At 38.5% G+C, this 24,862-nt stretch overlaps 1 protein-coding gene across 1 annotated transcript in view; it reads left to right on the forward strand.

Annotated features, from left to right (window-relative positions):
* Positions 1 to 24,862, forward strand: part of Brinp1 (BMP/retinoic acid inducible neural specific 1) — a 190,095-nt gene that overhangs the window by 141,297 nt on the left and 23,936 nt on the right. Inside the window, exons 6-7 of the mRNA XM_032902854.1 lie at positions 11,489 to 11,725; positions 17,464 to 17,686. Of these exons, the coding sequence (XP_032758745.1) occupies positions 11,489 to 11,725; positions 17,464 to 17,686 (460 nt within the window). The remainder of the gene's footprint in view (positions 1 to 11,488; positions 11,726 to 17,463; positions 17,687 to 24,862) is intronic.

A 24,862-nucleotide genomic window follows, 5' to 3' on the forward strand; every position in this document is an offset into this window, starting at 1 on the left:
GAGAGAGATCCAAGCATGTTAAGGTGCTCAGGTAGGCCAGAAGAAAAGACATTGGATCCTCTAGAGTTACAGATGTTTGAGAGCTCTGCTAGATGTGGGCCTGAAAGAGTAGTGAGTATTCATAATGGATGTATCGGTGTTCAAGCACAAGTTTAGTTGTGTTTCACACACTTATGAATTGCATAGTATTTAACATCCAGTAGAACATAGATGCTCAATAAATGTTAATAATTTAAATTAGTTGGAACTGCAGAGTTAGTGTTCTGTGAATTGTATATTTTTTTGTGTGTGGCAAGTTAAAAAAACATAAAATTTATCATCATGAACATTTTTAAAATGCACAACTTAGTAGCATTAAATATACTCACAATGCTACTCAATTATCATAACAGATAACATAATGCTTTCATGTCTTGAACACAATCGTATACCTATTAATTCCTCACCTTCCTCTCTTAAAAGTTACATTTTGTCTCTGAACTTACATATTTCATATATTTAAAACCAGTAGATGTGCACAGTGTATTATTTCCAGTCAATCTTCTTGCACTCTACATGTTCATAACACATCTGTGTTATGGGAGATAATAATATTTCTTTTTCATTGCTGCATTAGCATCCCAGGGAAAGGTATGCCACACATCATACCTATTTGTCAATATATTCATCAGTGCACCTTTCCCTACTGTCTACTGGCCAGAGCTACTCCGAATAGTCAGAAGATTGTTTCAGTGCTTGTCTATGGTGTTGTTGATAAACATGTAGAAGTGAAACTGCTGGATCATGTGGTAATAAGATATTAAGTATTTGCTACAAAACCAATATATTTCAGAAAATATCACATGATTTCTGTGTTGTTTCCCTTTTTTTGAGAGAAATCTGTATTCCTTAGTTCATCATATGATAGAAAGTGCTGTCCCGTGGGTAGGCTGTATTATTGTCAAAGAATATGGGCCCTAGCCAAATGATTTGCTCTGAGCACTAGACTGCAAAAACATGGGACATGCCATATTTACAATGATACCTTTCTTCTCTGTTACTCCTTTTCTTTTATGACGTGTATATCATATTTCTGAGACAGACTATGTGTGCCTACAGCATAAAAGGAGGTGATCTGAAGCATAGACAAAGTTTAGTCAACATGAAGCATGATTGATGCTGGTGGCCATAAGCTATTAGAATTTTGAACTCATTTGTCACCACATAGTAATTTAACAGCTTATTGATATTGGAACGTCAGATCAATTATTGTAAACCACATTTATTGTCTGCAGGGTGTCTCAGTGCCTTAATTCTATGTGAACTATGAATTTCAAGAGACATATTAATACCCAAAACTTCTTGGTTGTATTTTAGTTTGGCTACATATATGGATCTGTTAGCCGACAGCATCCATATTAGTCAATTCCGGGGTACACATGCAGCTGGAGTTCACATCTGTCCTAGATAAGCTTTTCAGTTTTCTTTCAATAGTGGGGACTGTTCTTCTTGTATTTCACTTAAGTAAGTGTGTGTGTGTGTGTGTGTGTGTGTGTGTGTGTGTGTGTGTGTGTGTTTCCTTGTCATTACACATTATAGTTGCACCATCCATTACTAGCCTCTGGAGGTAGATACTATGTCTGATTCATGTTTCACAGTTTTGGCATCTCATGCAGTACTTCACTTCATGTGGTAGTGAATGAAAGGACATTATAGGTGCAAGATGAGGTTTTGCATTTTTCCTTATCATTTATCATCTAGCACTGTGCTTGTTAAGTTGGAAAGAATGAAAAGAAATAAAAAGTGCAATTATCCTCAAGAATCATAATTTTTGGAAATTTATCTAAATCAAAATATGTGTTCAAATGAGTGTTCTTTAGTGCCATTGTTCTCTGAGAATGTTTTCAGCCTGTGTATTTTTTTTAACTCTGGCCCTTTCTGAGTACTTGCGTCTATAACTACTGAGATGAAGTTAAATTATACTCAGGTCTCAAGTTATAATTCTGAGGATGAAGATGCATTTCTACTTGAAAGTGCTAAAGCTGGTCAAGCCCAGCATAGAACAGAGAACTATGGTCTTCTGTGAAATATCTCCTTTCTAAATACACCTTCATTCAAACACATTTTCCTGATACAGTAATGTGCTAGATGACAGAGAAATGATCAAGATGAATGCCTCTCATGTTCAGAGATCTGTCAGAATAAGAACATGAACATAGGCACACATAATATAATGCAGTAAGTGTTTCTTTTAGAATTTTAAATAAGTAACGTTATTTTTGGTTTCTCAAAGAGGGCCTTCTGAGGCTTCCTGTGACCTAGACAGAAAACAACAAGAAAAATGGCAAGGGCAGAAAACTGGCATCAGTTGAACAAAAATTACATCTTTTAATGATACATATCTTCCAATTTTATAAAGTGTTGTTTGACTTCAATTTTTACAACCATTAATGTATGATTTACATATTATAATTTACACATACCTTTAAGTTGATTCTTAAGTGCAGTTTTTCTATGAACTTTGGCCAAAATATATAACTCTGTACAGTCAAGATATAAAATAGTTCATGCCATTTTCATGCCAGCCATACAAAGGAAGCTTTGAAGAGGGAAGTGATGATCAAGGAACTGAAGCCTCTTAATGTCTCTAAGGTCATTTAATTAATAAAAATTTGAGGTAAAGTCTGGAGAGAAAATAATAATATTAAATGTTCAAAGGTCAGAGGTATAAGGTATCTCAGGTTGTAGCAATGAAGAAGCAATGGATAATGGAAGACCTTGGAGATATACATTAATCAGAATATCAAACACCCTCACTCTTTTGGGTATTATATTTGTTTTTTCATGAATTCTATAAACAATTTTCTTTTTAAACTGAATAAATCTCTCTTTACTGTTTCAAGAGTATATACATGTTGAAATTTTATAAAATTTAGTTAATGTTATGTTGGTCTTTGATCACTGTGATTTTGTTTAGATTATCTTAACTTTAATAATGGTGAAATACTCATCTATAATTGTGTCTTCTCCAAATCTATTTTGTCACATAAATCTTTTGTATTTTTATTTATTCTTCATTGAATATCTTCCTTAGTGAAGATTAGTTCCCCAAAACACAGGCAGTGTTTCTTGCCCTTTACCTTCAAGCTCTAGTGTTCTGCCTGGGACACAATCTAAAATACAGTTTATAATATGATGGTAGGAATGCAAATAAAAGATTAGGTTGAAACAAATCTTAATGGTCATCTTTTACAGAAAGTAAAAAACATTTTATTAGAAAGCAAGATGGTTCCTTGTTTAGGCTTTGGTACATGGCCTACATTGCAGCAGTTCAAGTCTTTCATATGTACTGCCTTACAGTAGAACATATTCATAAAAATATGCTGTGGTTTTCATTGACCTATTGCCCATTATATGCTATATGTGTCAGTATGTGTAACTATATCTGGTGTCAACAAACAACTCATCAATCTCAATGATTTGCAAAAGTGAATTTTTTTTCTTACTTTACGAGAGATTCACAGGGATCATAGCTCATTAGGATTCCTTTATTTCAGCTTCTTCTATGTGGAATACTGTTGGTTTTGTGAAATCAAAAGCTGATCAATTCACATGTTGGTTCATATTGTCTTATTTCGGTATTGGCATATCACTCTGAACTTGAAACATCCATTCCATACAAATATGTTTCAGTTCAGAGGTTGGAATATGTTAGAGTATTAAAGAAGGGGCTTTACAAAGAAAGGTACAGTATGAGTTAAAGGTAACACAGCCTACTACATGCCATTTGATATCTCAGTCGACCATACAGCATTTGGATCTTGTCATTAGATTAATACTTCCTACCATGTTGTAATTCAACCCTGAATCCATACTTCAAAGGTTTAAAAGTTTTATTTTTATTTTTTAATTGTTTTGTTTTGTTTTTTAATCTATTGAGGAAATCTGGTTCATTCTTCCAAAAACCCAATGGCAAATAATTCCATTTATAAATTGCCCTATAATCTGCCTTGATTTTTCATCTAAGTATTCCAAGTCTATATTCCCAAGATCCTGCAGCCTAGTTGATGCTTATCAGTAAAATAAAATATTACTATTACCAGAATGTGCCATGTCCTAACTCTTACACTGAAGGAAGCAGAACCCACCCTTTTCTCCCCCAGGTAACTGCCTTTCTACATTTCCCAGAGTGTAAATGACCCATCACAGAGACAGGGCTGAACTTCTGAATGAGATCATAGCCTCTTCGCCCTTTCTGCACAGTTTCACTTGGTGAATTATTGTCTTATTTTCATTCCACTCCAATGAGCTGTCAGCAATGGATACTGTAATTCACAGCAATAGAAACACAAACAGATGGGTAATTGACCTGCATGCCTTCATTACACTGGAGTTCAGCATGGCTGTGTAAGCCATAAAGTCCTCTATCTGCCAATATGAAATCCCCAGGCTTGCACAGAGAAGGGGATCAGGCTTATGTTTTGCAAAAGGTGCTGTCCTTGTTGTTCAACACTTTGTGCATTTCAGAAATGGACAGGATTTGACAGGCAGAACGTAGTGGGTACATGACAACATCTGGGATTCCTGTAGGGCTCAGAGATACCCATAGGGGGCCACATTTCATATAAGGACGGAATAGAAAATTATTTATATGCAACTAAAATAGAACCTGTATTTTTCCCTCTTCCTCTTGGCACTGCAAGAGATCATGAATTTAATAGCAAGTTACATTGGTCAGAAAAGAGAAATGTCACTCAAAAGTAGACTGGCTCAGATAATTAGGATATAGATCAAAATAAAGCAAATGAGAGCCATATCAGTTCATGATGGTGCCTTAAACAAGAGTTTGAATCATCCTATGTACTTACACGCCGACCTGTATTTAATCCATGTCTTCTCTATGTGGTGGCATTCACAGCTAGCCTTCTTTGTCAATTCAGATTATGCTCAGGCTTTAAAACAATTTCTAGGGACTGTAGAAATGGCTCGGTGCTTAAGAATGCTTACCTTTCTTACAGTGGATCCGTATTTGATTCATGGCAACCACATGGGGCATCGCAACTGTATATAACTCTTCTGATCTCGATTGGCTCCTGCATGCATGTAGTGCACATACATACCTCCAGTCACACACATATACAAATAAAATGAAAGAAAATCAACAGTCCTTACCCCACATTCATCAAGCCTTCCACAACTGCTATATCCAATTTCACTGTCTTGCACCCTCACAAATCAATGAAATGTTCACTATTTATTACCATCAGTTAAATGATGCCAAACACAACCGTGCTGTAAAATTCTAATCATCTCCAAAGTTCCAAATTCATTGTTATTGAATTTTGAGTTTTAGTTTTAAATCTACAAGTGGCCTGTTTGTTTAGAGAGGAGTAAGCACATAGCAAAATATTAAAATTATATCCCCTTTTATCTATCAATTCTATATACACTGCTTTTGTAAAGAAGAGAATGGGGTTAAGAGTTCCTGTAATGAACTCTCAGAAGCAAGTCTGGAATCAGAAATTATAATTGGGCTATATTTGTTATATCTTTGGTGAGATGTCAGCATCTGTTAGTCTTTTTGTTTTAAATGAGAAATTAGCTTTCTCTAACCCCACCCCACCCCCCGCACATTCCAAGTATGGTCAGCCTTATCAGGTTCTGATCAATAAAATATCAACTCTGTCCTTGCTGTTCATAGGGGATCTGACACAGATTCTCTAAGCATTCTTGTGTTCCTTAAATAATCCTTAAGAATTGAAACTACAACACTGGGATCTCTATTTATCTTTCTGTGTCTTAGAAACCTGATATGTCAGGCTAAGGAACTTCAGCCCTGTTGCTTCAAAAATTACTTTGCCTCCAATGAACTCAGATGTCTCATTTATGCCATTCATAACTTCAGTTTGTATCTAAGACACAAGAATGTTTTCTCCTTTATGGACTTTTGAGGAAGTAAGCTATAAAGGGAAATGACTGTAATCAGAAGGTGTTGGAAAGAATAGCTTAATTCTCAACTAGAATTTCTGTTGCCTGGAGCCTGTGCACATTCTGTTTCCACATTCTAGACTATTCTTCCTGTGCATGCCTTAATCCTGTGTCTGTCTTTCCACCATGTGAGGTTTTCCAAGGAGGGGTCTAGTTTGGCTCTGGTAAGGGTTAATATTTTGAATTGAGATAAATGAGGGAAGGCTCCCACTTACTTCACACCTAATTATGCCAGTGCCTTAGAAAGTTTGAGCTATAGCAGATGCTGGAGGTTAGCTAATCCTTCAAAAAGAGATCTGTTTGTGCTGTTCTCAGCACCCTGAGCTTCAGTATCAAGCTGCCATAAGATCTACTGGGAATCAGATTTCTGATTTTCAGATACTTGCCTTGTTATGGAATGCCCATGTGTGGCTTTTCTCCTGTATACACACACACACACACACACACACACACACACACACACACACACACACACACACACGAGAGAGAGAGAGAGAGAGAGAGAGAGAGAGAGAGAGAATATGATTGTCTCCTTGGATTCGTAGCTTACCTTCCAAGGAACCCCATTTCCTAAAAGAAGCAACCAGTTCCGTTAGAATTTGGGGATTCTACGTATGAATTGGAGGGAGGAGACATGACCTTTTGAATAATAATATTGAATCATAACACACAATGTGTATTCTGTGTTACTCAGGGTTTTGGTTGTTGTTTCTTTTTGTTTTAATGTAAACAGTTAATACTGAAAAACAACAACAATTACATTTCTGAAAGGTTAACGTACTGCCCAGTTGCCCCTCATTGGATCTATGGTAGATTACTCAACTTACATTGTCATCAGTCCACTTTGACTACAAAGGCGGAAGAACTCTGAAGTATTTCAAAATGGCCCAAATACTCAGATTTGAATCATGATTTTGTTATTTTAATAGTGGGACTTTCGTTAGGTCATTTCACTTTTCATTCGAGCATCCCCAAAGAGTAAGAGATCAACCTATTCCTTGGGAAGATGAAGAAGAGAATTAATGAGTGCCAGTAGCCTAAAATGGGCTTGGCTTAAATTGGAGATCTGCAGGTAAAATATAGACTTCTTCTTTCTTTCCAAAATTGGCTTTTTAAGATAAGAGGTGGAAATCAAAGAGATCAGTAAAATAATTTAATGAGTAAAACATTTAATCCCTGTAAGGCAAACAGCAAAATCATTTGAACTCCAATAGTGTGGGAAGGTCTATATTTCAGGACATGGGAGACAGGCTGACATATGAGGAAGAATTATTTTAGACATTAGACAAGAGAAGAGAAGAGACTATAAGTGTAATGTGAGTGACAGATTGGAATAGCTCCAACCCTACAAAGGGAATGTGGATATTACGATGTGGAGTCTGAGGAAATAAAGAAGTGGCAAAGATGTAGTAGTATGGCGTGCTGCAGCAATGGAATTAAGGACTTTTATCACAGAATCCCTCCAAATTACAAAACACATTATGCAATGGATGGAAGGATGATAAGCTTGGGGTGGGTGGGTGCACGTGAGAAGGATGAGGTAAGTATCAGGAAAAGCAGGAAATCTTCATGAGTATTTCCACCTGCTCATGCATGCCACACATTCTTGATGGCACATCACAACATTGCCCTTCAAAACACAGCCAGACTTGGAAAAAATTAATGAGGTTGAAGGGAAAATATTCCATATGTTCAGCGTGGGCAAGGTGGTATTCAAATGTAACACTCAACCATTGCCTTTCTGAGTTGTGAGGCAAAATTTACATGCTTGGCAATAAAATGCGGCTCTTTCCCTCATTTTCTCAGTTTTCCTTCCTTCTTCCTTCTCCCTGTCTCTTTTCTCCCTCTCTCCTTCTACCTCCTCTCTCTCTTTGTGTGTGCACATTTGTGTGTGTGAGTGAGTGTGAGTGTTAGTGAGTGTGTTCGTGCGCACCCGGGTTGGAGAGGGGGATGTTTTGGGAACCAAGGAGATAGAATATTCCACCCCAGCCGGCAGCAGTATATCTTTCAAACAGTACTTCCACAGGCCAAATCCCCCTCCAGATTATTTATGACTCCCATTGAAGCTAGCAGGACTCGGATGCCAATATAGGGGGTCAGCAATGGCTCTCTTTGTTGGGCACAGGTCACTGGGAGACAACTCTGGCTGTGACTGCTGTGTGAACCTCCGCCGCCATAGAAATGGTTGTGTAACTTTAAACAGTAATGACATTTTGCAGAAAAGTGCTTTTTAATTGCTATGTCTTCATTATTCTCTTTTGAAATTTGCCCAGGGGATTCTGCCTCTGAGACAGCTCGGCATGTTCTAAGTTTCCATTTTTAAAGAGCAGCCAGTGTTCTGTTTCAGCTGCTCTGAAAAAACCCCCAACCCTAAATTTTATCTGTTTTCAGTTGCATTAAATGGGGTAGGTAATACTGCCTTTTGTATCCTTGCCAAACGGAGAAATGATTTGATGCAATTTTCTAAAAATGCTCTCCCCGAATTCCTTTTGGGCTAGGACCAAGAATAGAATATCCTACCCTCTACAAAAGGGAGGAAAAAATGTGATGAGTTGTCTGAAAAAGTAGGACTGAGAATATAGTCTGTAGAGTTCCTTTAAGCAACAGAAGCATAACCCTCATCCATAGACACTGTTGCCTATAGGGATCAGCTAAAAATAATTTTTGCCTTGGAGGAGAAAACGGCTACATAAATGAAGCAACTCAATAATGCACCCTATAATGAACTTCAAGCTTGCTTTGGAAACAACTGTATAGTTGGTTTGTATTTCCTGGCCTTTGGTGTCTGCCTCATCATAATCATGTACAGAACGGTTGTGACTGATCCCTTGATCTCATGGTTATGCCTTGCCCAGTGGTAAGGATTATATCCGATGTCACCGCAGACCACTGTCCAGCATCACGGCATTCTCAGGATGCCTTCTGAGTAATGTCAGTTACACCATATTAAAATAAACATTCCTCTCCTTCAGCAGGCAGAAAGCCTAAACTTACTTCCTTAAGTGCAGCTGTTTAAAAATAACCCCATGGAGTGTACCTGAAATTATTCTTCCTTTTTTATGCTGAAGCTTGCATTGAACACTTAGGTATTTGATCAGACGAAGGACAACATCAGTATCACTATCATCTCCCACACCAGAAGTTTCCTCACGTCGGTAGTTCAGTGAGTAAAGGTGCTTGATGTCAGACTTCAATCCCTGTGACCAACATGATAGAAACAGAGGATCAACTACTGTAATTTCTTCTCGAGCTTCCACACATATGTTATGGCATGTGTCTTCTATGTATACATATGCACAAATACATACACAAAGTAGTAAATTAAGTAGGTAAGTAAGCACCTTTAAAACAAGAGTTGATAATTCACGTGTGTGTGTGTGTGTGTGTGTGTGTGTGTGTGTGTGTGTGTGTGTGTGAGAGAGAGAGAGAGGAGAGAGAGAGAGAGAGAGAGAGTTTTTCTGTCTGTCTGCCTGTGCCAGTAATTGCTCCACACAAATTATAGATATCTTAGCTTTATTCCTCTAAATATAATATAGCTACTGCAAGTATTTTCATTTGAACATAAGAGAAAGTGGAATTTCAGAGAGAGGATAAATAAAATTCTTTGGATGATTTTGGTATGGAACTCAGTGGTAGCAATGACCAACTCTATGTGGACTGTGACTTTCTGTCATAGACATACTAAGACTCACTCAGTTCTGTTTCTCAAACAGCAGTCAGCGAAGTCTACTATATAGTTTCCATATGAGAACCAGATGGAACCAGAATAGAAGTTCAGTCTATATACAAACCATAATAATCATATGTAATATATGTAACCTGAAAGAAGAAAAGCAAGTCTGTAAACGTAACTGAAAAATATAAACTAAAAGGAGAGTAAAAGCAAGGCCTCATTTGCCCAGCAAATCTACAGGGAGCAGGATTTAAGAGTACTCTGGAATCCCAAGTAGGAAACTAATATTAATCTAAATAAGAATACAACCCCCTTTTTAAAAAGTCGGAGGTAAAACCATAACTCCTTTGTCTGCTGAAGTCTAAAACTAATTAGCAGCCTCTGCAAAGCAAAGGGAACTGCCTTGAATGTGAATTGTCTGTCTAAATTTTCCTTGTTGTCTGGTGACCATAGGCTCAAGCATGCACTAGGCTCATGTTTCTTGGTACCAGCTTTCAGCTTCGGCCCAGATAAACCCCACACATCTTCCACTCTAAAGAATAGGACACTGATTATTCAAATATAGAAGGAAATCAGAAGGTGTAGACAAGGGTTCTCATCCTATACCTAGGGGTTAGTCACTTTGTCTTAGGGTCTCTTTGTGCCTTCATTTTTAGAACAAACAGGAGAACATTAATATCTGTGATGCTCTTTTTCACAAATGTTTTATTTTGGTAATATATGCCCTCACTTAATATTTCTCTTTAACTATATCACTTTTACTCTTGAAAAACTACTAATGTATATTTAGTGATCCACATGGTAAGCACATAAACTGTAGTGTGTAATAAATTCCTTCCTGACGTTTGGCATCTACAACTCTCTCAGTCAATTTTTCTAGTACCCCACACCCCTACCCATCAGAGTTTCATTCATACAGTTTGACTTACCAGAAAAACTTACCCTACCTTTGCACATTCTGTTATTCTTTGAACCATGGTTGTCTCTTAAGTACCTTCTAATAAGCCCAAATTCTTTCTCCTGTGGAAAGCTGACCTTGCAACCCAGGGTACATAGTTCCAGGATCATTGCTGCCTGGCATTTTCTGTGTCTTTTTCCGCTTTAGATCTGTAAACCATATTAAGAAGACATGTGCCCACATATGTCCCTGCTGATAATATTGCAAATGTGCTTTTTATATAAAATAATCTCATTGGACATGATGGTACATACCATTAAATGCAGTAATCGGGAAACTGAGGCATGCAGATTGCTATGAGTTTGAGTTCAAAGCTCATGCAGTATGCATAGTGAGTTTAAGTACAGCCTGGGCTGCCTAGAGAGAGAGACCCTGTATTTTTTTTTAAGTAAAATAAAATAAAAATCTTTAGAAGTACTGGGTAGCTCAGGATATGTTCATAAATAGAGCCCATAAATATTTCAAGAATGGAAAAGGAAATTAATGAAGGATATAAGAAAGATAAACAATGATGTTATGCATTCAATAAAGGTTTTCTTCCCAAATAGAATAATGAGTATGTACACACACACACACACACACACACACACACACACACACACACACACACACACACACATTAGAGGAGCTCCAGATTCATTATTAATATAACAGAACAATGTCTCCATTTCCAAGAGAGCCAGGTCATGGCTTAAAACAGTGAATTAAAAGTGATGCAACTGAAGGTCCCACTGGCTGTCGTCCATCTATGCCAAAGAATGTTTTGAAATATTTTTCTTCCAGTGCACAGGGAGAAACCATACAGTGCCAAATTCTTGTCACCTTTGGAAGCTGTTAATAAAACACCTTTTTATCCTTTCTGATTTTCCCTTCTTGCTATTTCTAACCAGGTCTACAGATAATCTTCCCGCAGTATCTGCAAGAGAAGTTTGTTCAGTCGGCCTTGAGTTACATCATGTGCAATGGCGAGGGAGAGTATGTCTGTCAGAACAGCCAGTGTCGCTGCCAGTGTGCTGAGGAGTTCCCACAGTGCAACTGCCCTATCACCGACATCCAGATCATGGAATTTACACTGGCTAACATGGCCAAGGCCTGGACTGAAGCTTATAAGGACCTGGAGAATTCAGGTACACAGACTACTACCTTGAATGCCTCTAGCAAAACCTAGAAAATGACATAACCTAACTGCAGTTTAGACTAATGTAACAGTACTTGTCCACGTTCATGGGTTCAGGGTCAAGTGTAGTAGCCCTCACAGTGCAGTCACACATTCAGCCTTCACAGAATGAAACAGTGGATATCATAAGACAATGTGCTTATATGATGTATCATCGCTGTTGGATTGATGGCAAGATAAAACTGCAAAGACATCTATACAGAGTGGAGAGTCAGACGGTGTGATATTTGTTCCTGAGTTTCTGTTTATGTGTGAATGTGTGTAAAAACCAAAGTGTGTATAAGTATGAATCAATAAGCACACATAAGTATATATAAGTGTGTATGTGTTTTTATATGATACATAAGCACATGTGTATGTACACGTATGTCTTATGCATGTATAGCAAGATAAAATTATGTAGATAGTTGAATACACACAAAACTGAAATTTACTTTTCTGATAATTTAGCTAGTCCCTACATTTCCTGGTTCAGAATAATGAGTTACAGTGAAGAAAAGTCAGTTATTCAAGGTCATAAGTGGGTCAGGTCTAAAGTTGGACATTTGCCTTCTTGAAGCTTTGAATTCTGTCAGAAACTAATTATTTAACCATTTAAAAGATGTAAATGATTATGAAGTTCCAAGTGTCTATGAGTAAGGATAAGGATCAGCTAGCACTGAGGATTAGCTAGGACATAGACATGCAGGCAGTGTGACCAACAAAGTGAATGGTGGCCACGTTGAAAACAAGTGAAAGTCTCATTGTCCTGTGATTCAGAGATTTCGTTCACAGGTTTCTGCGGAGTGAAAACCCCAGTGTAGATCAGGGAGTAGATGAAGAAATGTACAGAATGGCTGGCATATTTAGAAGTGGAATGGACACAGCTAGATGATAGTTGTCTCAGAGAGTTTAATCGAAAAACTGAGATGATGTCAGGGAGCATGGCTTGAAGATGTATATTAGATAACATTATAGTTGTTGCTATCCTTTGGCTAGAACACACATGAAAGTTTGAAATCAAGGTAATACAGTTAGCTTTAAACAGTATAAGTTTAAGGATCCTTAAGAATTCCAAGAAGCTTCACCAAGACATAGTACACTTATGTGTTTTAACATCTGTTAAGTGAATAACCTAATCAATAGAGCTATATTATAGTTTGCTAAACAATTTTATATATCCTCCTGTCTGTTACACTCACGTGAAAGCAAGTACAGTGTGTCTTTCCAGGGAGCAGTAAGGACTCCAATACTCAGACTCTTCCCTGAATCTCTTTGTAAAGGGCAGCGTTGGTAATGGAATCCCTGACTCCGATCCTAGCTCTCACAGCAATCTTTTCATTTTATTAATTCTACTGAACTCTGTAGACCTGATCCCCCTCATCTGATAAATGAGAGGTCATGATTATGTTTTGAATATCTGAAGGTATCTAAGTCTTTAGCCACAAAATCCTTTGACCAAACAAAATCTTATCTCAGAGCCACTGTGTATCACAAACAAAAGCAGACGTTCCCAGGAGTTAATTTGAAATGATTGGTTACCATGAACTTGAAACCCCAGCCTGACAACATAGAAGATCCGTCAGAGATTCTGCTCCTCCAGGGTCATGCAACTCGATGGAGCTACTGTGGATCTTATGAAGCTGTCTCCATTAGTCTCTCTCAAATTCTTGGATCTGTAAAGCAGCATAATCATGATAGAAGGGCATTATGTTGATTCTCGGCCTCAAACAAAATAGATTTGACAGACTCCTTTTACAAAGAACTGCTACTAATTACTAAAATTCCAAAGGAAATGCAGGATGTCTGCACTAGTAATAAAGAACTCTAGTTTCAAAAAGAAGCTACTATGAGTGGGTGAGTAACGGGACAGAATGTGAGATGCTGCAGAATAAGAAAATGCTAAATGATTTGTTTTGCTCATTTTCCTTATATGGTATGCATACATGGATCTCCTGCACAAATCCCTCTGAAACAATTTCTCAATTTAATATATATCAGCTACTTGAAAACAAGTATCTATGTCATGAACTTGTTCTTTTTTCTTTTATTTGTTCAAGTCCTTACCCCTGGGAGGAAAATTAATAAAATAATCAATTTTATGGTTTCACAATTTCTAAATTTGGATTAGATACAGTTATACCAATTTGACAGATGTATTAATGTGGGCCCCATATTCTTCACTTGTCAATATGGTATTTGAATTTTTTATATTTAACTCTCATTACGAAGTTTCTAAATGTCTGACTGAAAACATTGGTTTTTAGAACATTTTTTCCCTCTTGGTATGCCAAGAGTCAAGGCTTCTGTCTGTGTGTTGAGAGGGAGTACAATACGTTAAGTGAGAGCATGCATTCTGGATCAAGGCTGCAGTTTCAATGTTACTGCCTACTGGCCATTGACCCAGTGCAAGTTTGCTGCCTCCTCTCTTCCAAACCTCCAGAGGGAGACACTACAGATATGTACTTCCTAGGTTTGCCATGAAGATCATTGATGATTTCCAGGTGCTGGGGATTAGGTTCTGTAACTATTGAGAGCTATGCAAGTTGTCCTTATAAAATAAAATAAATGTATGTATGGGCCTGAAGTTCCCTTGAGTTTTTAATAGCATGAAATAAAATTCTTCAGCTGTAACAAATGTATTTGGTTTTGTTTTGGTTTTGTTTTTGTTTGCTTATTTTTTCATTTAACAGCATGATCCAAGATCCCTCCCTCCTCTCCTCACTGTTCTACCCTTATACCCTACTCCATCCCATTTCCACTCTCTTCAGAGACTATGATGTCTCCAATGGGTACCTACTCACCCTGATATAGCAACTCACACCAGGACTAAGTGCATCTTCTCGGATTGAGGCTAGGCAAGACAGCTCAGCTATGAGAAAGGCATCCATAGGCCCATAATAGAGTCAGAGACAGCCCCCCCACTCCAATTGTTAGGAAACCCACATAAAGACCAAGCTACACATCTGCTATAAATATATAGGGGTCTAGGAGACTGGCCCATGAATGGTTGATGGTTCAGCCTCTGTGAGCCCCTTTGGGACCAGATTAGCTGAGGTCTTCTTGTGGTGTCCTCTGCCTCCCTCAGTCTCTCACCCCGTCCTTCCACAAGACTCCTCAAGCTCTGGCTTGTTGAGCTGTGGGTCTCGGCATCTGTTTCCATCAGCTGCTGAATGAAGCCTTTCGGGACACAGTTATATTAGATTCCTCTCTGTGAACATAGACAAATATCATTAATAGTGTCAGGGGTTGACTTTCTCCCATGGGATGGGTCTCAAGTTGTGGTAGTCATTGGTTGGCTCTGTTCCACCTTTATTCCTACATTTCTTTTAGGCAGGACAAAATTGTGTTGAAGGTCTTATGGGTGAATTTGTGTTCCCCTCCCTCCACTGGAAGCCTAATGTGTAAACAGGAGGTGGCCACTTTAGGCTCCATTTGCCCCCTATTAAGGGTCTAAGCTAGGGTCACACAGAAAGACTTCCAGGAATTTCCCATCTAGGGCTGCCTCACCCCAATGATTTCTGTTGTCTCTCTCAGCACTCCCCACTTGCCCCACCTGGTCTCTACCTTATTCCCCTTCCCACTCACTCCCACCCAGTTCCCTCCCTCCATCTACTTCAGATTTCTCTTTTATTTCCCCCTTCTGTGTGATATATAAGTAGTATTTCTTGGGTCCTCCTTGTTACATAGTTTCTTTGGGTTTGTGGATTATAGCATGGTCATACTGAACTTTACGGCTAATGTTCATTATAAATGAGTTCATACTCTTTCGGAGTCTGAGGTACCTCATTTAGTATGGTATTTTCTAGTTCCATCCATTTGCCTGAAACCTTTTACCTGCAAAATGACCCATATTTTGTTTCATTTTCCACAGCAGTTGAGAAAGACACTGAGGAAGGATGGTGTGGCTGAGTAAGTGTCAGAGTAGATAAAAGCAGGTTTTCCTTTTGGTTCTTGAGGTTCTATGTCTGTTATCTTTCAAAACACAAACAAACAACAGCAACAACAACAACAACAACAAAAAAAAACCATTTTGTTGTTCTAGGCTTTAGTTTCCCTTCTATGTGGATCAAGAAAGCTGAGTTAGGTTATTTCTAAGGTTATATCAAAGTGTTGCCTGACATGTTGCTCATAAATTCAGATATTGAGGACTAGTGCTGAAACGTCTCCTAAGAGACCTCTTAACATGTCTTAAATTGTAGTTTCCCAGCACTGGAAAAGATGTTGACACCTAGGACTTCAAATGACAGATCATGAGTGTAGAGTTTCACCTCCTTCAGTCCTCCATTAAACCCTACAGGTTACATCAAAGAGAAAGATTCAGTTGGGTGCTACTATGGTTTTAACACCACTCTAAATCTACCAGATTCCTGTCCTTCAAAGGGAAAGAAGACACATGGATTTGTTCACTTAGCAGGCAACAATAACCGACTAGAATTTATTAACTGTTTTCTTCACATTCATTTTCAGTTACAGTTCTACCAAAATCATAATAGATTAATTTTCTATGCAGATTGGCTAAAATGTTTTTAGAAAAATAAGAATAGTAATTTGATTCAAAAATCACTGTTAAGTGTGAATGCAAAGGGAGTGTATTGTAACCTGACATCTACATGGTGGAAGTTTGTAGAACCTTATCTTTTTTTTTTTTTTTTTTTTTTTTTTTTTTTTTTTTTTTGGTTCTTTTTTGGAGCTGGGGACCGAACCCAGGGGCCTTGCGCTTCCTAGGTAAGCGCTCTACCACTGAGCTAAATCCCCAGCCCCTGTAGAACCTTATCTTAAATGTACATATCTTCTATAGGTACCTTTCAATACGGGCACAATGTTAGCTGCACAGCAGACTATGCAATGTTATGCTGGCTTCATTCAAATTACATGGTCATTCGTGGGCAGATGGAGCTGAACATAAAAAACGAATACAGGACTGACCTAAAACCATCTGGTGTGCTCTTTCCCGGAGAAGATCTGTTTCCTGTTTTTCCACCTCTCCTTAGTTGCCTTTAACTCTCTGTGTATGGCTGAGGCCTTATGGGAGTTCCCAGGTCCACTTTTGTACATCCACTCTTGTCCATGCTCACTCATGATAAACAGACATGTTGGTTAGACTGTATGCATGTGGCTTCTATTCTGTCTAGAAGGCACACTCTCAAAACAAACTTCTTGCTATTCTGGCTCTAAGAATCTTTATGGCCACTCTTCCTCAGTGTTCCTGGAGCATAACTTATATGTGGGAGTGGTTGTGTATGTGTATCAGGAGGACTGGACTCCACAGTTCTGTATTCTGATTGATTGTGGTAGTCTATAATGATCTCCTTCTGATGCAGACTACTTTGCTTAATGGTGATAAGGAGGACATTTATATATGAAGATTTAGAGCTAGGAGCATCTGGGGAGATAGAACATGTAACATTTGTCTTTCCAGGTCTGGGTAACTTCATGCAACATAATCTTTTCTCAATACATCCATTTACTGGCCAACTTTACAATTTTATTTTTCTTTATAGCAGAATGGTATTGTGCAGTGTATATGTACCACATTTTTGTTATCCCCTTTGTTGCCTGAAGGACATTTATATTGTTTCCATTTTCAAACTGTTATGAAGATAGTGGCAATACTGAAAGAAAATGTGAGAATTAAATCTTAAAACAGGACTTTAAGTGGTGGCTGTCATGCTCACATGTTCTCTCCCAACTCTTGTCTCTTGTCAGATGAGTTCAAGTCATTTATGAAGCGTCTCCCAAGCAACCACTTCCTGACCATTGGCAGCATCCACCAGCACTGGGGCAATGACTGGGACCTGCAGAGCCGTTACAAGCTTCTGCAGAGTGCCACTGAGGCTCAAAGGCAGAAAATCCAGCGTACTGCCCGCAAGCTCTTTGGCCTCAGTGTGCGCTGTCGCCACAATCCCAACCACCAGCTGCCTAGAGAGAGGTATGTGCTCTTACTAATCTACTTCTACGGTGTCCTATAACCCAGTTGCTCAGTGTCAGCCCGCACACTCTCCTAAAGCAGATGGGTATGTGCTTCAAGTGGCATAGTAAGGCCTCTTTAAGCAAGGCAGTCCATGTTCCTGACTGCCTTTGGTTCTTGCAACTTTTAAATTCCATATGCTTTTTAAAGTATACCATTGTTCTCTGTCTACAAGTTCTCCATCTACAGTTTACCTAACCTCAGATTGAAATTATCAAAACAAAATTTGGGTTTCTATTGCACTTGCTTAGATTCTTTTTCTAGTCATTTTTTTCTAAACCACATGATACAAGTATGTTAAATGAAGGATTATAAGCACTCTGAAGATGACGTAAAGTGTGGAGGATTCTGCATGGGTAATATACAAATGCTACCTTCACTTCATTTAAAAGACTTGCACATTTGCTGATTTGAGCATCTGTGTGCAAAGTTTAGAAATCAGATTCCTAATAATGGCAAATGACAAAGGAAATTGAGCCATGAGGGTCAGTTTTGCATTGCTTGTGCCATTTCTAATCTGACCGATGATGACTTCCAACCCTGATACCAGCAACTCTATGGCACCCTTCAGTTTGCTTAAAATGCATTATCTGTACAATTTTAAAAGTACTTGGTTAGGAAGAGTTTGTATCTCTTCTTAATGATAAAGGAACTGGGCTAACTAGTTAACCAGACAATTGAGGTAGTTGAGGACCTCTGATCAGGGCCTAGAGTGAAGTGGAACAAATGTAGCATCAACTAGTGAAAATTTTAAGGAGGATAATTCAGGCCAATCCCCTCAGTGTATGATCGTATCTGAAGATAAGTGCCCACATCAGTTCACAGTTGCCTTTTTTGCCTAGACTGGTTCTAGCTTTGCCCTGTCTTGGACCATTTACACTGATTTCCAATGGGAAATACAGGAATGAACAGACAGGGTCTACCTTTTCAATGAAGAAGCCAGTATTCAATCTCGGTTGCTCAAACTCTATTCTTCCAGGCAATTTGCAATCTATCTGCAGTTGAGAAGTTTCTATAGCATTGTATCCAGAGTTTCAATGAGGCTATCACAAGATCGCCATAAAGCGTTTTGGGAGCATGGTGGGGTAAATCCAGGTGGGGAGACTGAATCAGACTTGTTGTCCTGATTCAGTCAGAATATTTGTATTATCTTTCATTTTGTGTTGCTAATAGGATCTTGTCTTTTATTTCATTCAGAGAAAATATACAATTTTTTAACCAATGAGACAGTTTGGGGACTAGGAAGATAACTTAGTGATTAAGAGTAATTTTTGCCTAATCATGAGGACTACCAGGCTCATTCTGTACCCACTGACTAAGTTAAACATCTGGCACAAATATGTAACCTTAACTCTAGTCAGAAAGGAGGCAGGTATGCTGTGACTTGTTGGCCATTTACTTAGCTGAGAAAACACAAGACTCAAGATTAGGGAGAAGAATTGCCTCAGAAAAATATGTAGAAAATGAGAGAAGGGGACACTCTCTTTGGTCTTTGCATGTATACACATGTACGCATACCTTCATGTACAATGAATGCATGTGCGGGTGCACACGTGCGTGCGTGCGCGCATACACACACACACACACACACACACACACACACACACGCAAGTATATTTTGAAAAATCATGTCAACTTTATATAGCATGATCTGTCTTGGCCACAGTGTGTGTGTGTGTGTGTGTGTGTGTGTGTGTGTGTGTGTGTGTGTGTGTGTTCATTTTCCTATTGTGAAATTCAGAACACTGAATTTCAGAGAAATGAAGTCACTAGTTCAAAAGCTGCTACATTTAATCAGTGGTTTTTCAAATGGGGTTGACTTTGTCCCCAAGGAGTGTGTGGATATGTACAAGGACATTTTTAATTGTCACATGCAATGATATTATACAGGACAGTCTCTTAAGGAATTATCTGGCTCCAAAAGTCACGAGGAATGAGATTTAGCCAATCTGTTGAAAAGCATAAGTTAAAATTGCATTTAAATCTATAAATTCAAATCTGTCCTCTGAAATTCCTGGTGTGCTAGCACACAAGGCAAGAATTAATTCATATTTCTCTAGACAGTTCAAGATGTGTTTCCCACATTGAAACTTTCTCCTCTTTTGTTTCTACATCTAGAGCTAATGTTGCTTCTTCTCTGACATCTTCCCTGACTGTATACAAAGTGTTCCTTAGTCCAAGTTCTCACTTCTATAAAGCCATGTTTCTTAGTGCGCCCTCTCTCTTTCCTGCACTGTGACGCGTATCCTTACACACTAGTGCTGTTCATCTTTGCTTGCCTCAGTCCTTCCAATTCTGAGTCCACTGCATTGTCTCTCATTTGTAATAACCATTTGGGGAGTGAAATCGATTTTTTTTTCTGTCAGTTGCTGATGTGCTGCTGTACTGCTGAACCACAGACTTGGAAAAGGGTCTGTTCACAAATTGACTTCCCTGTTGCACGCAGCAGATGCCCAAGCTGCCACCATAAGGGAGTCTCTGAAGTAGAACCACTAGATTTATCAGGCCTGTGGCAGGTGACCAGCCTCAGGCACTGTTTGTGGCTCGTAAGTAAGTGAATAGAGTCCACAGTGCTGTGAAAGATGGCTCTCAGAGCAGGAGTGAGGAAAAGTTCCTATGTGAATCAGAAAAGAAAATTTACCTCAGGTGGGTATTTTGTAAAGGTTATTTCAGCTAAGTCCTATGGACTCAGCAGCTTAAACGGCAGACATCTATTTTGCTACAATTCTAGTAGCCAGAAGTTTAAATACAGGCTTTGGTAAGGTTGTTTCTTCTGAGGACTCTATGGCTTGTCCCCTATGTCCTGTGCCCAGGGTTTGCTTCACCCAGGTATGTCTGTGTCCTCCTCTGATTTAGAACCAGTCCTACTGTATTAGCATTCATCCCTAATGAGCTCATTTTAACCTAAAAAAAGGCATGTGAATACAGTTCTGTTTAGCTGTACTGCGAGAGCAGGTCTTCCACATTTGCATTTGCAGGGGACGTTAAATAACCCAGCCCGTAACACCGGAATGCTGAAGCATTTTAACAATTTCCTCATATTGTGGAGCCCCTCACTCCTAAAATTATTTTGCTGCTACTTCATAACTGTAATTCTGCTACTGTTTAAATCACAATGTGAATTTCTAAAATGCAAGATGTTTGATATGTGATCCCCAAATGGGGTCATGAGCCACAGGTTGAAACCATTACTCTTAAAGATTTCTGTCACATCTTTAGATAAATAAACTGAGTTTCAAGACGGAACAAAGAGAAGTAAATCTGGGCAAAAGGAGCAATATTTAGCCATTGCAAGACCACACGTACATCTATAACATTTCTTATACATCACTTCAGAAATTCAAAGTAAAGATGCTGGGGAAGCACATTAATTAAATTCGAGAAGAAATCCACAGGGCATAAACCTCCACTGACACAATGGGCTAGGTGTCAGAAATTCATTAGACAAATAGAGGAGGGACCAAAATAGTAGAATGTGTGAACTGTACTGTCGGGAACCTGAACTTGAAAGATGAATTTGACTATGCCTTAGTGTTAGTGAGGCTATTTCATCTTGGATAAGTGACTTCCTGATTCAGAGCTCAAGTGTCCATCACTGTGCTTAACCCATTCCTTCTGCTTGTGGAATTTGACAGATGTGGATAGCTAGAATTACAATACTGATACTGGGATCTTTAAATACAGAGCTCTGGGTGTTGGCCGGCCCACCTGAAAAAGAGAAAGCTTAGCTTAATCCCAACATTCCTTCCACTCTCTCTAGTAGTGCATCTGGAATCCGCAGTTGGCAAGTCATTATGTGATGTTCATATACAGAGGGATGAATGCTATCCTGCCGAGGGTGGGAGCATAGAAATGAGGCTCTGAAGCCTTCTCAGGGGAGCTGAACTTCCTTGGCCTGGCTGTGGGCTGCTTCCTGACATCTGAATCTGAGGCTTTAATAAGCATTTCTCAGACTAGCAGGGCACCTCTCTGCCAAAGAGCGGTGTCACACAGAGGTGATAGCAGTGAGAACCTTGAGCCACCTCTAGCTGAGCCGGTTTATGTTTGCAAATGAACTGATTGCTCAGCTTCAAGTTTTCTGCTTGTCGAACGCCATAGGAGCTGAGTGCTCTGAGCAGGTGCTGTTTTTGCAACAGGTGCCACTGCCGTTTTCACGTGTCCCGCAGAAGGGTGGCACTGAGGCAGGATGAGAGAGGGGGAGAGCAAAGATCATTTACTGTACCCAGCTTGGAGTCAGTTCTTTTTGCCCTTTCCCAGCCATCAAGCTTTATGTAAGTACCTGCATCTCATTTGTGGCACTGAATAATGATAATTGCCTTCAGGTTAAGTATAAGGATGAAGAATTTTAAAATTTAAAGACCTAGTGAAATATTTGACTATAGTCAAAAGTGGCAAGGTAATCATTTGCTATGCAAATGCCTGATATTTTGTTGTCTTACATGAATTCATTGCTTCATCACATCACAATTTCATAAACCAGGTACTGTTACTATACTTGTATGAGTATAGGCATAGGAATGAGGCAAAGGAACGTCGGAAATGTACTAAATAATTATCAGTCATTATTGATATTTCAAAGGAATCATTTACCTTTTAGTGAGAGGTCAACCCTGGATGTTTGGAACTTTACTTGATCAAAGTTTATTACCAGATTACTAGGCAGAAGACTATCTTGGCTATTTACACGAAAAAAAAAATGACTAAAACTCTCAAAACCATGCACTGTGACCTTCCATGATTGTATAGGTTGATACAGTTAGAGGACTCTCAAATTGGCTGAGGCCAGTGTCCTTGGGTGACTTTCCTCAGTGGACCGCCAAAGCACCTCCCTCGCAGAGTTGGCAGTTGATGCTGGTTGTCAGCTGGAGGCTCAGCTGTGGCTGTCAACTAGAATGCATACCCATGTCCTCTACATGTCACTTGTTCTTCTTGCAGCATGGCACCTGGGCTATGAAAGGAAGACATCCTGGAAACAAAGAAAGTACTAAGATTTCTTCAAACATACCTTTGCCAGCTAGAAGGAATCATGTCCATTTTAAAATATCGCATAGAATATTGTGAGGATCTTTCCAATGTGAGATATGTCACAGAAATCTTCCCTGCCAATCCCTTTTACTTTGGACATACCCTATTCCTGGAGTAGGATATAGCACAAGGGCAATTTCACAGGTCGGTTAGGAAAAATCCATGCCAGCAAACCCACAACTTTATCGACCTCAAGCATAAGGGGAACCACATAAATGGTTGGTTCAGTGGTGCTTACCAGCCACAGTCTGGAATTTGTACAGTTGCATCCCCTGCCTTTCGCTAAGCACTACATGTTGAAGGTGAGTGGGTTTTACTAATTTTTGGCATTTGTATAGCCGTGAAGAGAGCAAACATGCTTAATATGTAAATCTAACCTGAGAGTGTTTTTATTTTTTATTAGCAAATTTTTGTTCTTGCACAATTTTATACATACACATTATTTTGATTCTCCATTCTTATTTCCTTTCTGTCCTTACCAACCCCTTCCTCTTCCCGTGGATATCTATTTACCTTTACCCCTTTACCTATTCACTACTTTTGGCTTAATTTAGTTTCCTATGGAATTTAAGTGGAATCATCTATATGATAATTAGTTTGGAACTAACCATTTGAGTCTGGGGTTCACTCGTTAGATATATACATAGAAACGATGTTTCTCCCTCTCCCCAAATCTGTTGGTTGCCAAGAGATCAGATGTATGTAGTAGAGCTCCAGGAGTCCCTTGCTCATTTATAGCTGTTAGAAGGAAGCAATTTCTATGGATTCTGCAGTATGCACAGCTCTTGTGATTCATGGTAGTCATTGTTTTCTAGATCTTATTTAGAAGATGATATTTTACCCCCTTTACATTTTTAAAGATTTACATTTTCTCTGTCCCCCTTTCTGAAATGTTTCTTCAGCCTTACAGGAGTAATGTTAATTTCTTGTTAGGGCTGAATCCTTACACATCTTTTATTGTCAGCATCTTGTGCAACCATGAATCATTGCAAGATATTTCTCCCTTTCTGGCTGAAAAAAATCTCCTTCTTCTATGGGTATAAACACTAACTTTTAGGGAATGTTTGAAGATATGATAAGTGAGATAAAAAAATCATCTTACTTGCTCCTAAATTATGTGTTTTAGAACAAATTTACTATTTGGTCCCCTTATAGAGTAAACCTCCTCATCAAAAAGAAAGTAATTAATTAGTTATCCCTATAACAATGAGACTGCTATTATACCAATAGACATACATTTCTGGCTCATTTTTCTTATACTTCAGAGAATTTGCAACTGTGAGGTAATTACCCCACAGCCCACTGCATGGTACCATGGGATTAGGTACTATAAAAAACACTAACATTGAGTATAAATGGAGATCAAAGAAACTATACCCTATAGGGAATATAAGATTAATAGTAATGACAGCAATAATATCAATGATAGCAGTAATGCACACCAAAAATACCTAATTATGTAATAAGCAGGCAATAGTGTAGCAAATAATAGAACTCATTATGTGCAGATTTTTGAATCAGACTCCTTAGGTTGAAATCCCAACTCTATTACCATATAGTGATTATGACATGAGGTACTAACATTTTTGTACCTTGATTTGTTTGTTAGTTTGTTTTGTAAAAGAAAGTTAATAATATTACATAGATCATAAGAGTGTTTAGTGAAATATAGGTTTTTACCCACATGAAAGAATAACAGTGATCTTAATAAGCAAAATTCTCAATAAAACTAGCATTGACATTTTACCTATTAATGTCTTATAAGACCCTTATTACTGAATAATACAGAGTCCTGGTAGTTATGGTATGACACAACTTGCATTTTATCCTTCTCCTATTTCTAGGGAGTATGTGTTGTTGATCCATTTTATGGAGGAAAAAAAAGAATACATGAGCCAAGCGATGTAATTAATATATCTTAGCTTATACTACAGCTGAAGAGAAGGTTTAAAATTATTTTGCTGGCTACCTAAATTAGCTGAGTAGGAAAAGCCCATATTATCAAGAAAAGTACTGTGCAAACAGATCTCTGTTGTGGAGGGATACTCAGCTTTCAGTGTGGTGATATCAAAATAGGGATTAAAATTTCATGATTAGAGATGTGATAGATAA

The sequence above is a fragment of the Rattus rattus genome, chromosome 1 (genome assembly GCF_011064425.1).
Source record: "Rattus rattus isolate New Zealand chromosome 1, Rrattus_CSIRO_v1, whole genome shotgun sequence".
NCBI classification, from domain to species: domain Eukaryota; kingdom Metazoa; phylum Chordata; class Mammalia; order Rodentia; family Muridae; genus Rattus; species Rattus rattus.